Below are 18,325 nucleotides of genomic sequence, written 5' to 3'. Positions count from 1 at the left end.
TTTTGTAATTTTTTGCACGGGCAGCCCCCTTAAACAAGATCGAGCGTGAGCTGATATTTCTTTTAGACGTAAATCTTATAGACGGGTCATTCTAATCACTTTTGGAAATTACGAAGAGCATGAGTATTTAACCCGGGTATTCAAATAGATATAACTTATGCGAGCACGAAGCGCGAGTTCAAAAGTTTTGATATTAACATGGAAACCCCGGGGGCCACTTGAGTGCGCCCAGGGGCGAAGATAGCGGGGGGATGGGGGATGCATCCCCCCAGAATTTTAGGTGGGGGGATGGTGTGTACAATCATCCCCCCCCCCAGGTTTCTGTGGGGGAAGAAGCAAAACTATACAGTAATAAAGCAATGAATGCTAGTTAAAATCAATCAATAATAATAGCAGTAATAATCATAACGTACAGCAATGACAAACATGATCAAAATTGGACTTTTATTCAGAGTCAATCATCTTATATGCATTTACAACTTGCAAGTTTTAAGTAATAACAACTGTCTTGCGTCGTCATATACATTTAAGGATCGTTATTCAGAGTTTCACCAAGTACATTTCCTTATAATAATTATGTATTTGCAAAGGAGATAAGTTCAAAATATTTCATTACAGATTTAAGAATGTGTCGCTTAATCACTCCCTTTCAGAGCAATTGCTTTCATAACACATTAACACTGTTCAAACGAATTAATAAGAAATTACCTATACACATACACTGACCCTTTTCTCTGCTGGCCATGTCCTCAACCCCTACTTTGCAAAGGAAAGGTGAAAATTTTCAGTCTCTGAGGAGCGAATTAGTAAATGAATGATTTTGGAATGAAAGTGCAAATTTTGGATGGCCTCAGTGATATCCGAGGTTTTTTTCACTCAATATTTTTGGCGCAATTGTATTTTGGAATTACTTCTACCAGTGATTTCTGTATATGTGCGCAGTCTTCTAGGTTTGAAGGTTATAAACTGTTACATTTCCTTACCTATGTTTTTACCATAATCATCATAACCAGGGGCGGATCCAGCCTTTGCCAATAGGGGGGGCCCGGAATTTTTTCAGCCATATTTTCCCCGATCGGCCGCTCAAATATGATTTTTGCCGGGATTTTTTGTTTCTTTGAAGGGGTAGTCCTAATGGTAACTTTTTAGCTTTATTCTTATGAAACATAAATGTATAATACCATAACCCCTTTTTATATAATGCGAGCGCGAAGCGCGAGCTGAATTTTTTTGACATTTTTACCTAAGGAATGGAAATTCTTAGCACGTTTTGTTTAACAGAATAGGTATATAATTAAACATGCGAGCACGAAGCGTGAGCAAGAAATTTAGAGATTTAGACCTACTGAACAAGACACTCTATTCAATTAGTTTTGTAAATCATGAAAAGGATGAGTAAGTGGGGATCTTCCTTATATTAATAATGCGAGCGCAGAGCGCGAGCATAAAATTTTTGTATACGTTTTGAACTGCTCGAAATGTACCTGTTATGGACTGCTTGCATGCATTTAGCCACGAAGACGTTACATATTTCAACATTCAAATATTGCGAGCGCGAAGCGCGAGCTGAAAAAAATTGATTTTTTTTACCTGAATAATGGAAATGTTAAGCACTTTTTGTATTCTTGGAAGGACTCTAAGTATTTAAACTAAACTTTATTGATGCGAGCACGAAGCGCGAGCGGAAAAATTCTGGACACTCTATTCATGTTTTGTAAATCAGGAAAAGGATTTATCCGCGAGCAGACACTTTTTGATATTGTAATCTGAAACTGGATAATGATTTAAATAGAGAACAATCTGCATATCTGAATTAACGCGTGTTTTAGACTTCGACCTAGAATTTGGTATTCTAAGTACCTTTCTTATCATGAAAATCAATAAAGCGAGCGCAAAGCGCGAGCTAAAAATATATGATATTCCCATCTAACAAAGGGTCAATTTCAGCTCTGTATTGCAAACACTTTGTGGGAAAATTGTGAATCGTGATGGATGACAGTTAAAAAAGAGCTGATGTATTTTATTATTATTACTTTGAGTTTTTACATAGGACCGGGACATTATGTCATCATAAGAAAATGATGACTATCTTGAGACTTCCTATTTCTCTTCCTAAGCATGAGAGCGCGAAATCTGTTAATATTATGGCCTGAAAACTGGACATTTAAAGCACTTTTTTAATCATGCATAAAATGCATGATATCTATCAATGCGAGCGGAAATCGCGAGCCGAAATTTTTGATAAACTGTCATCAAAGTAGTTTGATTTAGAAATAATATTGGGATACATAACTCACTAATCAAAATGCTAGCGTGCAGCGCTAGCTGATACGTTTGGACAATCTGACCTGAATAGGGAACTTTTTGAGAACTTTATGGAATACAGGAAAATAATAGGTACCTGACAAATCAAATTTTGCGAGCGCGCAGCGCAAGCAGAAAATGATAATATTCAGACCATAACACAGACATTTTTACAGAGCACTTTTTTAAAATCAATTTGTAAATCAAACAAAATAATGAAAGTTCAATTTCCCAGCTGAAATATGTTTTGTATATTGACTTCAAAGTTTGATATTTCAAGCTCCATATTGAGCAAGATATGCAAATCCCCTAAAAGACAATAAGAGCGCGAAGCACGAGCGAAAATTTTATATCCTAACAAATAGAATTTTCACAAAATTATTTTCAAAGTCTTCCCCTCATGTTATTTTATTCAATCATGTTCCTTTTCTTATGTTTGCCTTTCTTCTTTTCTCCTCTCTTTTCCCTTCCTTTTCTTTTTCCTTTCTTTTTCCCTTTTTTTCTTTTTTTTGCTCCGCCAATAGGGGGGGCCCGGGCCCCTCGGGCCCCCCCTGGATCCGCCTATGATAACAAGGTACATAATAAGAAATGAATCGAAATTATAACAAGTTACTATCTATACAGTTTACTTTCGACAACCCGGTGAGGTTTATTTCATTTCCATACTTAATTCAATCAAGCCTTTGTAATCATGGTAATTTTAAACAGAGTGTGCTTATCATTTTAGTGTCCGCATATCTGCACGTGGATAAGAAATATAATGTTGAGCTTTTTTTATTTTACCCCTATTACTATAATTGTAATTGATATTTTTTTAGTTATTTGGCTGTTTATTTGTTTATTCCTTTAGTTGTTAATTCATTCGTTTGATCATTAACAATATCGCTACTTTTAAAAGAGTATACTACTATACTAGTAAAATAAGGAATTATTCTAGATCATGTTTAGCAGGACTGTCATGACCAAGATGATAACTAGACTTCCGACAAATGACATTTCTCTTATGATCATCTTTACTCATTGTCATTGATCAAACAAAAGATTACTGCCATGAAAAATGTGCAAGGAAGTTTGTTTATTACTGGATGCCCTGTTTATTGCTGAAAGCAAAGTGATTAAAAGACACACTAGATAATCCATGAGGCAGATCGTGTTATTTTGTTATCTTTAACTCGTCTGCTTTGGCCCATGATATTTTGTTTTTATCGAGTACGTTATCTCCTTTATTCTTTATATATATATATATATATATGATATATATATATATATATATATATATATACAGTGTATATAATTTATATAGTAACAAAATATGCTGAAGATAAATGGTAATGCTTTCAAAGCCAATATAGTTTTTATTTCCTCGAATTTTCCACGGACCTCCGTCTTCTTCAGGAGAATATACAATGCGTTTTCGATTTTTTCCTTTCCCTTTCCCTCTCCTTTCCCTTGCCTCACCCATTTCCTTTTTTAAATTTCTCCCTCCCTTTTCTCCTTTTCCCACCGTCCCCCTCCCGGAAATCCGCCTGGGGCAGCTTGCCCCCGCCTCTGATTACCCCACTCTGATCCCCCCAAAAGGTTTCACATCCAATTTTACCTTTTTTTCTGTATACCCCCTCTGCAGCCGCGGCGTAACAGGGGTCGGAGGCCATGGGGGGGGGGGGGGGCAAGAGCCCAAAATTTCCCGGTCATAATCATGGTATGATACAGGCATAAAGGTGTAATGAGGCGACGATTTTGAGAAGGCCAGATATGCGTATCAAGCATAATTTATCTTTTAAAAGAACGTTGCAAGCGAGAAAATTAAGCGATCGAGCAAAAATTTTGACATTTTTAATTAAAAAATCAAATTTTGTGATAGATTTTGACAAGATATCCAGAGAATAATATATTTTACTCTTTTCTCTTTCCATTCCCTTTTTTGTGGTCTGTATGCCACTGTGAACATGATTCTTTGCGGCCGCCCCCAGTAGCGTGAAGAGTAAAAAACAAGAGGCGCAGTATGGCGCATGTGCTAAAAAGCTGCTTAATATAGGCTAAGTCCCGAGCGAGCGAAGCGAGCGAGAATAAAAATCACATTTTCATGAGAATTTAACTCTTTGAGATTTTTTGGACATTATATTCTGTAAATAAAATCATATCCTACACTTTTCCTTTGCTTTTCTTTCCTCCTTTTTTTCTTGGTTTAACTTTTGGGGACCATGGCCCAACCCTACCATATACGACAGCTAGTGCTATGCGGTTGGGGTCCGCCTGGATCCCCCGTAATTTTGTGATATCAAATCCAGTAAACCTTGCAGATTGCCGCTGTTTTAATCAAATTGCTGGTATATACAGAAAATAGCTTTTATACAAAACATTTATTCAACCCAGTTGAACCAAATATTTTGAGAGGGCAAAACATAGCACTGATGTGTAGTCCGTCGCCGAGTCACCAGCCGCATCATCATGCTCTGTATCTTTATAATGGACAACTCTACATTTATTTTTTACAAAAAATTCAACTTTTCTTATTTTTCAAGAAAAATAAAGTTCTTTTGGATTATTGTATCACTATGGCTCTTGGTCCTCTTTCAGGACTGAGCACTCTGACGCCTGTTCCTCTAATGAGGAAAGGGTGTAAATGCCCTATGTCCTTGAAATACTATACTATACGGTAAATAGGGGTAAATTTGCGAAATTGGGAAAGTGTCCTTACAATCTTATAATTAGGGGTGTTTCAAGGTACCGCAATTTTGTCCTTGTTTTGCGTGAAAAATTTCACAAAATGTCCTTGAAATTGACTGCAATAGGGGGTCACTTGTATTTGTGGTAACGGTCGACGTGTCCTCCTCTGCGGCTGAGTGACCCCACTGCGTGGGGTCTGGGCAAAGCCCACTGATCTCTCCCCTAGGGGGGAGAGATCAGTGGCAAAGCCCCGGTAGCTTATACTTGCATAAAATTTAGCAAGCTTAATTATAGCACAATGTTGTATGCAGTCCATCTTTCTTTTCGGCTCTTTATTTTCAATCCTCGGCAGCCTAGTCCGGCGTGTTCGATTAAATGGGTTTTCTTTCTTGCCCCTTTTCTTTGTTTTCCAATTTAGCTTTGACTAACCTTCATTTCCCGCTACCACTTTGATATCTTTATCCCATCATGATATTGCATTAGGCCTATTTCGGAATGATTTGTTCTTTTCAAATGTCTTTCGTTCCTTAATTTTCCCGCTTTCCTTCCTTTTCTATTAAAAATATTTTTACCTTCTTCATTTTCTTTTTCACTTTCCTTTTCCTCCTTTTCTTTTCCCTTTCCCTTTTATTCTCCCTTTTCTTTAATTTTTCTCCGTTTTTTGTTTTTTGTTTTTACACTTTTCCGGTGAAATCCGCCAGGGGGGGAGGGGGAAGCTTGCCCCCCCCCCCCCTCTGTTACGCCATTGCCCCTCTGCACCACGGGTACCGTACGGTTTGTAAATCTTCATAAACAAATCTGTGTTTTATCGATCGCGATCGATCAAGCGTACAAAACGGAGGTGAGATCCTACGACGTAGTCGAAGACGAAAAGTGAGTGTATGCATACATATGTAGTTACTTTAATTTTGCATGAATTGTGAAAGAGTTGACCATCTTAGTCTTAGTGTGTAAATCTTATGATTTGGAGATGTAAATAACGTTTTATTCGACTTTACTTTGCATTTGGCGAGGAGCTCGAGATTGAGTCTTGACTTGACTCTGAGAATGAGAAACACCTGTCTGTGCATCGCTGAGCCTTGGGATCCGGGGAAGCGTCTATTGATGCTCTGCTCGCGCTAGGGCCAGGGAGCTGGGCGAGTGATTTTGTAACTGCGCTGAGTCTGACATTGACAAGTTACAATACATGTAACTTGTTGAATTTAGTGGTATTTAGTTGAATTTAGTTGAATTTAGTGGTAACTGGACATTTGTATTTGAAGAGGGCGGTGATTTTTACAGGCACAGTCTGGCTACATCTGATCTACATTCATTGATTGATTGGTAATGCCAATTCATTGGCATTACATAACCAATAAAAGTTAAAACTGTAAAATGAATGTAGGCCTAGGCCACCTAGCCTAGTAGGATATGTTTAGAATTAGATGTAGGTCCACACTCTATTATTCTATAATAATAAAGTTAGATTTAATTATATGTCGAAGTCTAGAACCTACATAACATGTATCTACCTAAGCCTAGCATTTTTTTATTATTTGAGGTACATCAATTTAGAGAAACTTGATCAGCATATTATTGATTTACTGTTGTTTATTCTAAATCATTAGGCCTACTGTTGTTTATTCTAAATCATTAAAACAAGACAAAATCTATCATTTAGTAAATGATAGATTTTGTCTTTTTTTAAATGGGGTTTTGCCAAACAATGAAGAAGGGGAAAGCATGAGTAGGAGAAAGAGAAGGGGAGGGGGAGGAGGAGGAGGAGGAGGAGGGGGAGGGGAGGAGGAGGAGGAGGAGGAGGAGGAGGAGGAGGAGGAGGAGGAGGGGGGGGGGGGGGGGGGAGAAGAAACTTCATTATTTTTGTTATTACATTATTGTTTCAGGTGTTATAATGTATTTGTCTATTATGTTGATGATGAAAATGATTCCCATTTATTGCCATTGGTGTTTTTAATTTTTTCTGAACAGTTTTGTTTGTTAAGCTATCTGTTCACTCATCACTGAGATCAATCATGAGTTTCCAGGAGGAATGGGAGAGGAAGAAAGAGGAAAGACAACGGAAGCGTACTGAGATGGATGGAGGACTTTCAAAGTAAGCGGAGATCTTAACAATCTCATTAAATGGCAATTGTTTGATTTTTAAAATCCATTGAGCCTTACTATTTGCAGAAATAACGTAAGCAATCAAGTCCTAGTCTACAGTAAGAAAATTGTGTTCAATCGGTTTATATTAGGAGGATAAAAAGGACGATTGGCAAGACGCTTTTTTATACATGTACAACCGCAGGGGGCAGAGGGGGTGGGGTGGGGCTTTGTTGAATTTCATACAGCAGCTTTTGGATTGTTTCCCCAACTTTCACAAGATTTGTTGCAATACTCATGCTATAATGGTATAAAGGTCAGATTAGAATTTTGATGAGAATATTTAATTGTCTGAGCCTTGAGTACTACATTTTTTTCTGACAATAAAATGTTCCTAAGTTTATTATTTTTCTCATTTTTAATTTAATTGTAATATGGACGTAATGTATGCCTATTGTTTGAATTAATGCCCCCATTGGATAAGAAGGCGATATACATACATGTAGTAAGTACTTTGCTCATAGAGATGTAGTAACATAGCTACTCTCCTCAACCCCCAACCCCTATCTTTCAGTCAAAATTAAAAATTAACAAAAACAATTATATGAAGTATAGGAGCAAATTTTACTGTCAAAATAAGTATGAAAATATAAATACTTCAAAATGATTCACACTCCCTATCTACATGTATATCTTCATCTGAATTCAAGGATCTTCTGATATCTCTTTTGGGAGAAACACATGCTCTCCTTCAGAAATGTGGTTACAGTATTGTGTGCATGCTCATGAAAAGGTTTCAGGGCTAAAAAAATTGCATGACAAAGTCCTGTGTTATTTAAAAAATGTTGATATCCCTTCATATACTGTACGGTGTATGAATTCTTGTCCGGACTGTTTAATTCTCATTCTTTGATTTTGATAATGTATTTTTTGTAGATTTTTTAAAAGTTCAGGGGCCCGTTGCAGAAAGAGTCGCAATCAAACGCAACTCTAAAAATCATGCGCAACTTGATTTTCAACATATATAAAAGCGCGCATTTGGGACTTGCGATTGATTTTTTGACTTGCGTTTAAACGCAACTCTTTCTGCAACGGACCCCAGTTCCAACTACATGTACATGTACATGTAATCCCCTGCACGATATTGCTTGTTTACAATGTGGCCCTGTTTGTACACTCTCCTATGCTTTTTAATGTCACCATGCAAGCTGTATTGGAATGGGGAAGGAATGTGTTTGCTTAGAAGCAAATCACTCCAGTGTAATTGTGAGTTTGTTTACAGATGGGTTTATTGTCACAATAAGCAAAGGTGTGTGAATGGGAGATTTTTATGGAATGGAATGAATAAAAAGGTGATTTAAAAGCTTGTGTCCTTGTTTAACTCATAGGCCCATATTCTACAAGTCTGGTTTAACTTTAATGGATAACATACAGTCAAACCTGTGTTAGTGGCCACCTGTCTACAGTGGTCACCTGCCTATAGTGACCACTAAAACCGCTTCCCATGGAGGCAGATTGTGTGTATAAGAACCTGTTTATAGCAGCCACCTGTCTATAAAGGCTACATTTTGTGTTTCCCTTGGGTGGTCACTATAGACAGGTTTCACTGTATTTGGTCTAAAATTCTGTGCTGAAAATATGGAAAGCCAGAAATGTCAAAATTTTGTTTACGTTTTTTTTTTATAATGCATGTAACTGCTCTTTCCTGATTCTTTTAAGTTAAAGATAACTCCCAGGCAGTTACGGATGATTTGAGTGTCAAATGAGCTTTGACTGTTATTTAGACCACACTTTAGATTAAACCTGACTTTGGAGACAGAGTACAGACCATAGAGTTATGCACATGTCTTTATTGAAGATGCAGTTTCTCAATTGTTCAATCATGCATGAAATCTGAACAAGAAGAGGAAAATTTTCTATAAATGTTGATACTCCAATGTTCATGTACATGTGTGGTACCCATCCTGAATTAAAAAGAGCAAATCGTGATTACAAGGGGGGGGGGGGGGCAGTCAAATATATTGCTGTACGTGCATGCGTGACCAACAAGAATTTTCCAAACACCCCCAAAACAAGTTTTTCTCTGTGTGCAAAATAACCCCCGAAACAAGTTTTTGGGGGCTTTATTTTCATATTTTGGCCCCTAAACAAGATGTTGCCAAAATATGACCTGGGGGGAAGCAAAAAAAAAAAAATATACCCTAAACACGTTTGGCTAGTCTAAATAAAAAGCTTTGGGGGAAAAAAAACATACCCAAAATACGTTTCACCCGCGATTGTTCTTTGACCACTCTTTCAAAACCACCCTTTTTCTTGAAAATCAGAGTTTTTTTATACCCTTTAACGGGTCCATGCGCGACCGCATCCAAAACAAAAACACCCCTTTAAACACGTTTTTTTTAGTCATGCCTGTTTACAGTGCAATATATTTGACTGGTACATGTACATGTACATGTGCATACTATAGAAATGTGACTGTCATGAAACAATAAAATCGATGCAATTTCCTTGATGATGCTTTTTTTGTTCTTTTATTGAACTATTTTTTTCTTTTTTTTGCAAAATAAAAAAAAACGAATATGTATCTGAAATTTGATTTTTTTTTCAAGCTGTGGCTTCTTGCAGGCCTTTAAATACAGTACGAGTACATGGGTATCATATGCACCTCCAAATAATACCTAGAACTTCAATTTTTGCATTGTACTTTATGATCTGTAAATCCCTATGTTACATGATTACTAAATCATGATAATGTCATTCTAAATTGTAATTGATGGAAATGAACTAAAGATTCATTTGAATTTGGAGCTGAACACAGAGGCTAAAGCCTGCATCCAGAAGCATCCATAAGTTTCCATAAGTAGTAACATGTAATTCTTAGAAACTATAAATCCCTCTATGCACATATGTGTCTATATAATACTTTTTCGTTTAGAAATGTTGAAAATCAAGACATTTCTCCTCTTTTTATTTTTGTCAGTGGCTCAGTTTCCCCACCAACCAAGACTTCTCACGTGATAGTCCCAAGTGTTCAGCTGGTATGTAAAAAATATTTTGAAAACTTTTAATCCCTTGTTCTTTACCTACTTTCTTCATTTTCCTTGGGCCAATTGCAAAAAGGGATGTGCACAGTCAAGCTCAACTCTAAAATGATATTCGTTCTTACAAAGAGTTATGATTGATCTGATCAACCTCAACTATCTGCACACTGTCCAAGTTGTAAACAGAGAAGCACACTGAACTTTCAAGAAAACAATGAATGTGTGAATATTCATCAGATATGCAAAATATTTTGAACAAACATAGATTTTAGATGTTAAGGCGGGATCCTGGGCCCCCTCTTACAAAGAGTTACGATTGATCCGATCAATTGCAACTATGGACGGCCAGCAATGTCAACATCAATTATGCATGTTTGTTCAAAATATTTCCTAGCTATTATGTATGTTCATGCATTCATTGTTTCCTTGAAAATTTACTGCGCTTTTCTGTGCCTTGAATTTCAAAGGACATTGTGCAGCTTTTTCCTAGAAAAAATTCTGACACTGATTTCCATAGAGTTACGCTTGGTCAAATCAATCGTAACTCTTTGTAAGACTGGGCCCTGATCTTCAAAAGTGTGCATTCTGGACTTGCGCTTGATTTTATCGAGTTGTGGACAAATCTTTCTGCAACAGTCTCCAGATTTTTTTAACTTTCCTTAAACTCTCCTACTCTTACATGACTATACATAATGTACATGTATGTTTACTATTATCACCCGTATCAGACATCTGAGCTGGTCATTTACAAAACCGTATTGCCCTACATCTTCTGAATATCGGGAAGGGTAGGTATATTGTTTGTATTTTCCTCGGTCTCAATGCGCGTATTTACTTTGCATGCACAGACGAGGCAAAATATACCTTTGTATTTTCCCTGGTCTCACATCTGGGCATTTGTGGATGCGTATAAAGAGATACGCTTCATAAGGATCCGCCCACCAACAATATACGTCATAATAAAGACAACGCTGAATCCGAGCGCTTGCAAGTACGTCATAATGGTTAAGTGCAGAGCCTAGACCGATATTAACATGACACAATAGAACTCTATTTAAAAAAAAATATCCCCATTATCATGATTTTTGCCCTAGATATCTGATTTGGATGATAATAAAAATATTGACTGGCTCTTCTTTCGGGGAAAATCAAATATATTGCCCTTAAATGACCCATATTGCCCTCGTCTAAAGACTCGGGCCAATATGATTCATTTGCTGGCAATATATTTGATGTTCCCCTCAAGGCCAGTCAATATTATATAAATATATACAGGGAACTTAGATACAAAGTGTGGTGATTGATTTTGCAATTGATTTTCATGACTGATTTTACATGCATTTTGTACAAATAGTGGTCAATGCATTAAAGGGGAAGTTCACCCTGACAAAAACTTTATTGTAAAAATAGCAGAAAAAATAATAAAAAATATTGCAGAAGGTTTGAGAAAAATTCATCAAATTTTAAAAAAGTTATTAGAATTTCAATTATTTGATTTGTGACGTCATATGCGAGCAGCATTCCTACATGTACATAGCGAATGGTAAAAATTCAGTGAAATGTCATTTTCTCAGAAAATTGAAAATGGGTTTCACTGTACCTTTTGTATATCAATAGACAAATCATTTCACACCCAATCATGAATAGAAAACAAAATTAAGTCATCAGGAACCATGCAAAATTTGAAATTCATGCATTTTATATTACATAACACATGGGGCAGCTGCTCGTTTATGACGTCACAAATCCAAAATTTTGAACTCTAATAACTTTCTTACTCTTTAACGGATTTTCCTCAAACGTTCACCAATACTGTTTACTATTTTTTCTGCTATTTTTGCAACAAAGTTTTTTTCAGGGTGAATTTCCCCTTTAATAAAAAAAAACTGGTTAGATCATTGAGCACTATTGAATCTTTGTTCCTCCACCCAGTGTTTATTTTTCCTTTCTTTTTTTTTGTAATCTGTCTCCTCCCTGGATCCCATATCCTCTCTGTTTCTCCTTTTTGTTTCTTCTGTGAAAAAAAACCTCCCAATTCTTTTTGTCACTTCCAATTTATTGTCTATATATCATTCATTTCCTCCATCTTTTTTTTCTCTCCTCTTCTTCATAAAGTTTTCTTCTTCTACTTCTTCTTTTCTTTTCTTCTTCTCTTCTTCTCCTTCCTCCTCTTACTCTTATTCTTTATCTCCTTTTTTTCTTCTTTTTTTTCTTCTACTACTTCTTTTTCTTCTTTTTCTTCTTCTTCTTCTTCTTCGTTTTCTTCTGCTTCTTCTCCCTCCTCCTCTTACTCTTTTTTTAAATTCTTTTTTCTTCTTCTTCTCTGTTGTCTTCTTTTTCATCATATTCATCTCCTCTTTCTTCTTCTCCTTGCTCCCCATTTCCCCTCCATCTCCTTCTTTTCCTTCAAATTCTTCTTTTTCTTCTTTTCTTCCTCTTCTCCATCCTTTTCTCTTTCTCTTGTTCTCTCACCTTCTATCATTCCATTACGAAGCATCTAATGTAGCATCAAGACTAGTGCCTCTGTTTTTTTCCCATGGAGAATTGTGCCTGATTCTGGTATGCTTGAAATGTTAACCTTCCTATTATAAACCATACAGATTCAATTATTTCCATTGGGGTATGTTTCACAGTAGGTCAGAATTAAGGTCAGTCTCCAAGCCAGACAGATTTGATTTTCAGTTTGACACTTTTAAGCCAACCCTTTGGATTTTTTTTTTTTGGTGGGGGGGGGGAGCACTCAACTGTATTGCTCAAACACACACACCCACACATACCCACACTTTAAATGTTATATAGTATGGGGATTTTCTTTTGGTTTAAAGGTGATATCTGCATGGTACATGTATGCTCAGGGTGTAAAAACAAAACAAAAAAGACGAGGAGAAACAGGTCTTTTCAAAGACATTTTATTAGAAAAGGGGGGCATGTTTGATGGGTGTCACACTATTTGCTCCTGCGACATTGCCTCAGACGGCATAGGATTAAATTTACTGTAGGATTGTAATTTAGAGTTTTTGGTTCAGAATAATGTAGAGATAAAAAACAGGATTTATTTAGTGTGGGAGGCTAGGTTTTATGTTTGGCTTAACATGCGGATTTTCCATCGGAACAATTGTCACTGGAGGAAATGCCATGGAAACCTGTGTTCACACATGCATACAGCACTGTAGTTGAATTTCCCCCTTCCTCCCCCCCTTCTTGGAACCTGAATTATCTTAAAGGTCAAGTCCACCTCAGAAAATGTTGATTTGAATCAATAGAGAAAAATCAGACAAGCACAATGCTGAAAATTTCATCATCGGATGTAAAATAAGAAAGTTATGACATTTCAAAGTTTTGCTTATTTTCAACAAAATAGTTACATGAACGAGCCAGTTACATCCAAATGAGAGAGTCGATGATGTCACTCACTCACTATTTCTTTTGTTTTTTATTGTCTGAATTATACAATAGTTAAATTTTTACGAATTTGACGATTAGGACCTCCTTGCCTGAAGCACAAAATGTTAAAATAATGGAATTCCATGTGTTCAGGGAGGAATGAAACTTCATTTCACATGACAATGACGAGAAAATAAAAATGTTTCATATTTCATATAATAAAATACAAAAGAAATAGTGAGTGAGTGATGACATCAACTCTCTCATTTGGATGTAACTGGCTCGTTCACATAACTATTTTGTTGAAAATAAGCAAAACTTTAAAATGCCCTCTTATTTTACATCCGATTTTGATGTAATTTTCAGTGTTATGCTTGTTGATTTTTTCGCTTTTTATTCAAATCAAGTTTTTGTTGGGGTGGACTTGTTCTTTAATGATGAGAAGGAAAATAATTTTTTAAATGTTTGACATTTCTCTGATTAATAATCTAATGTCTCCATTGGATGATCAAATGAGAAAAAAAATCTCACTGATTTTTCTGTGAAATGTGATAAATCATTAAAATATTACATGATTCATATGTGCACTCCTTGTTCAGTATTTTGAAAAAAATATACATTTTCATTTTTCTATTGTTTGATTTACTGTACATTGTACGTTTTCTCTCTTGTTGCAGAAACAGACTCCCAAGTCACCCACGTAAGTTTTATCAACTCAATTTTGTCAAGAAATTAACTGCACTGTCAATGTACATGTATACAAAACAGTATATCTGTATTTTACATATTTTCATGTAATATTCAAAATTTGGTAGATTTGGTAAATTTTGGTACTCGTTGTATGCAAGAAGGTAGACAATAGTGTAAAAATTTACTTCACAAGTACGCTGTGTGGTCAAAGATTCAGATTTACTTAAAAATTTGTATTGCACCATTTTTTTTATTGAAGTGAGAGAGTATATTTACATCATTTATGTGTGTTTCATCTTGTGTGTATTTTTTATTTTACCAGCTTAAAAACTGTATGTTTTTATTGTTGTTTTTAACAGGGCAATGAAGAATAATAATCTTGGAGAGAAACCACTCAATGAAGCTGAAAAGAAGGCAGAGGTACTGTATATAGATTAAGATGAATGACAGAGGTGATTTTAGGAGAAGTAAATATCTGTAGATCAATGAGATTATGGAGGGAGAATAAGAAGAAGTAGAACTTTGATATTATTCATTTCAAGACCTACATGTATTCTTTACAAACTCATATTAAAAATCATTTACAACTGGAATTCATCCTAAAAAACCCAAAGAAATATGTACTGGCTTAATCATCATTTTATTACTTCTCAGTGATATTTGAAAAAAATTGTTTCTTGCATAGGAGTTGCGTCAAAAGAGAGAGCAGGAGCGTATCGAGGCTGAACAGCGAGCGAAGGAAGAAATCATAACTTCTGTCACATTGGACCTAGACAAGAAGGTTTGTATCTTTGAAATCATTCCAATGTAAAATTTTAAGTATGATATTTGAAAACAGCATTTGCAAAGAGTGGCGTAATGGGCCAAAACTTTTTGAGTGGGCTTGATATGGCATATTGCGTAATATTAACAAAATATTGTGAGCGAGAAAATTTGTTACATTTTCATTTAAAAAATGCAAGTTTGTGATAGACTTTGACATAAAATTCAGAAAATAATATATGTCACCCTTATCTCTTTTCTTTTTTTTTGTTCATGAACCCCTCCCCTCCCCCTCTGTATGCCAGTGTAAATTTGTCAGTGAAAATCTCTGACAAGATACTTCTTGAAACCCTCTAAAGGATAGACCCTGTAAGATTACCAGAGAAATGCAGGAAATTCAAGGAAGAGTATCGAAATTAATAAAGTTTTGATGTAATGATTGTTTTCTCTTTGATTTTTTTTCGTACCTCTTCATTTGTTTTACTTTGAAATGTCATATTAAAAATAAATGATCATTATTTTGGTAAAAACCCAAGCAAACTACATGTAGATTCAATTACTTTCTCTTTAAATTTGGCACTACCATTGGTCTTTGTCTATAAAGGGATGGCAAAGGTATGAATGTATATTTTTTTTAATGACAGGAGGAGATACGTCGAGCTCGTGAAGAACGTGAGCGACAGGAAATGCTAGAGGCAGAAGAAAGGAAGGCTAGGGCTGAGGTAAGATGATACTTGTTGTGTATGGTTGGTTTGCTTGTGATTGTGCCGTCCAGATTGAGTCTTTTTCGGAGATAGGAGAAACAGGGGGAGGAGGAGGGGGCAGTGGTGGAGAGAGGAAGAGGAAGAAGATGAGGAAGAGGAGATGAGGATTAGGATGTTGAGGAAGAGGAGGAGGAGAAGAAGAGGAAGGGGAAGAAGGAGAAGAAGGGAAAGGAGAAGAGATCTAGATCTAGACCTATATTAGAATCTACCCAAGTCTAACATTTCTACTTGAAGTCAGAGGAACATTAAGTTAGAAAAACTTGAAGCATATCAATTTATTTTACTGTTCCAAATGATTGATTTTGTCACTTTTTTATGGGGTTTTGCCAAACAATGAAGAAGGAGAAGGGGAAAAGAATGAGAAGCAGAAAGAGAAGGAGGAGGAGGAGGAGAAGAAGAAGAAAGAAGAGGAAAGAGGAGGAGGAGAAATGGAACAATAACAAGGAGGGGGATAGGGAGGAAGAAGAGAAAGAGGAGGGAAAATATCAGGATGAGGAGAATGAAGAGGAGGAGAATTAGGGGGAAGATGAGAAAGAGGAAGTGGGGGAAGGAAAGGAAGATGAAAGAGGCAGAGGAGAAAAAGAGGAGTTGTATCTAGAGGAGGCAGCATGGAGACGCTCATTCGGCTTGGATTATTTTGCCACCATATGTACAACCAAACGTTCCTGGGCAGTCTGCCATAACTGCAGAGGGCACCACCAATGGAACCGGTGGTAGTGTCCTATTCTGGAGAAATGGATCATATTTACATGTAGGTTTGTTTTGGGAAACAGGGCAATCCAAGATCCTCTAAAGAAAATTGGCAGTCGTTCCTGGGCAGTCTGCCATAACTGCAGAGGGCACCACCAATGGAACCGGTGGTAATGTCCTATTCTGGAGAAATGGATCATATTTACATGTAGGTTTGTTTTGGGAAACAGGGCAATCCAAGATCCTCCAAAGAAAATAGGCAATCTGCTGGGGGCGGTGTTTGGACGATTGCAGAACAAGATTTTGACACAAGATAACGGCAATAAACACTTGGGCTGGACAGGATTAGTTGGGGACATTATTATTATGTAAGATTCAACCAAAGTCTATGACACAATAACTGGTATGAATAGAGTAGTCCATGACACACATGGTCCAGTATATAGGTTGTATAGAAAATTTATTGGAAAGTACAAAATGCGATATACAGTGTAAGGTATAAAATAAATTCTACTGTACATATATTTATAGTGCATAACTATGCATCAGTAGTCATCTCCAGTTAAGATGTTTCTTGATTTATAAACATTTCAGAAATATGAAACATGTATGAGCTGACATTGGAAGTTCAGATTGTATTTGATAACAAACTTTAAAGTTCATATACATTTGCAAGAGTTATTAATCTAAAATTGCTTTTACATGGAAGTTTAAGTTTTTTTGGGAAATGTAAGAAATGTTTTTAAAAATGTGTATGTACATGTAAAATGTGTGATGGTATGAATGCCGGTATATGTATGCAAAATAAGATAAAGAGTAAAAAGTTGTGTTAATATTCAATAAGAAGTTATTGATTAATTGGTAATTGAAGTACCAGTACACAACTGCATGGAAGTTAACAATTCTACAGCAAATGCTAATATCATATTTTTTTAGTAGATGCCAGAAATACTCAAGTATTGTACAAAATTTATGCATGTATAATTCATATTTAAAATGTATAAAAGTCTTCCTCAAGTACAGCCTTGCCCTCATTTCTCACATATTTTACATGTACATGTATTAAAGAATCTTCTCATCCAATTCATTACATAAATTCTACACATGTACATCACTCAGTTTATTTCATGCTCGGTTCATTTCGAGCTCTAATCTTTCTAATGATCATGGCATCGATCATGATGAAGTTGATTGCAATAAGAAGCCCAATTAATATCAGGGACGGTGTAGAAAACATCTTGTGGTTTTCTTTCGCTTCTGGTATCAAGTTTTGGTCTGCAGAAGGAGTATTACTTCCTGAAAGGAAATTTGTTGTTGATTGTCGGACAGGTGGGGGAGTAGTGTTCCAGTCTGCCATATTTGTAATAGCTTCATTCTTGAGCGAAACCCATCCACAATCCACAAATTGTGATACAGTCTTGGTTTGATCAAAGGTGGAAGAACAACATCGTATGGAATTAATCGTTCTTGCCAGTATGATCTGACACAAGGCCCCACCACGTTTGACCTGTCTAAATGGGGAAGCCGGAAACTATTCTGGTAACCCTGAATTCGGCCTGCTATGTTAGCTTTGGGAGCAGTGCAATGAAGATAGTACATGTAGATAGTATAATAGTCCTTCTTGAATAATACCGATACCTTGATAAAGTTTCTAATAGCATGCACCATTGAAATGAATCTTCTAAAAATATTGTTGGAGTTTATAGTAGTTATTGATTGAATATTAGTTGTTTCACTTCCTCTGTACTTAGAATAGGGAAATCATCAGTGTATGCTGGAACAACACAAATAATTATTCTTCCTGTCAAAGGACCTTGTATAAAACTCATTACCAATAGAAATACATTTGGGAATGCCTCTATTTGTACATGCATTCAATTCTTAATAATTTTCAATAATTCAAATATGGTTTGTATGTCAAATATTACAATGTACATGTAC

At 36.1% G+C, this 18,325-nt stretch overlaps 1 protein-coding gene across 3 annotated transcripts; it reads left to right on the top strand.

The window, feature by feature from the left end:
- Positions 1 to 5,767: 5,767 nt before the first annotated feature.
- On the top strand, positions 5,768 to 16,002 carry LOC121422032 (caldesmon-like). Of its 3 annotated transcripts, none has more exons than XM_041616835.1 (8): positions 5,768 to 5,844; positions 6,940 to 7,063; positions 7,541 to 7,558; positions 10,034 to 10,091; positions 14,156 to 14,178; positions 14,528 to 14,588; positions 14,854 to 14,949; positions 15,575 to 16,002. In XM_041616835.1, exons 2-8 carry the CDS (start codon positions 6,984 to 6,986, stop codon positions 15,659 to 15,661), a joined length of 423 nt encoding a protein of 140 aa, XP_041472769.1. In that variant the 5' UTR covers positions 5,768 to 5,844; positions 6,940 to 6,983; the 3' UTR covers positions 15,662 to 16,002. The 3 variants fall into 3 exon arrangements, with proteins under 3 accessions (XP_041472769.1, XP_041472768.1, XP_041472770.1); XM_041616834.1 differs by having other exon boundaries at positions 7,538 to 7,558; XM_041616836.1 differs by lacking the exon at positions 7,541 to 7,558 and having other exon boundaries at positions 15,575 to 15,996.
- Positions 16,003 to 18,325: the final 2,323 nt, after the last annotated feature.

Source organism: Lytechinus variegatus, chromosome 9 (genome assembly GCF_018143015.1).
Source record: "Lytechinus variegatus isolate NC3 chromosome 9, Lvar_3.0, whole genome shotgun sequence".
Taxonomy (NCBI): Eukaryota; Metazoa; Echinodermata; class Echinoidea; order Temnopleuroida; family Toxopneustidae; genus Lytechinus; species Lytechinus variegatus.
This window is presented reverse-complemented; position numbering and strand designations above follow the sequence as displayed.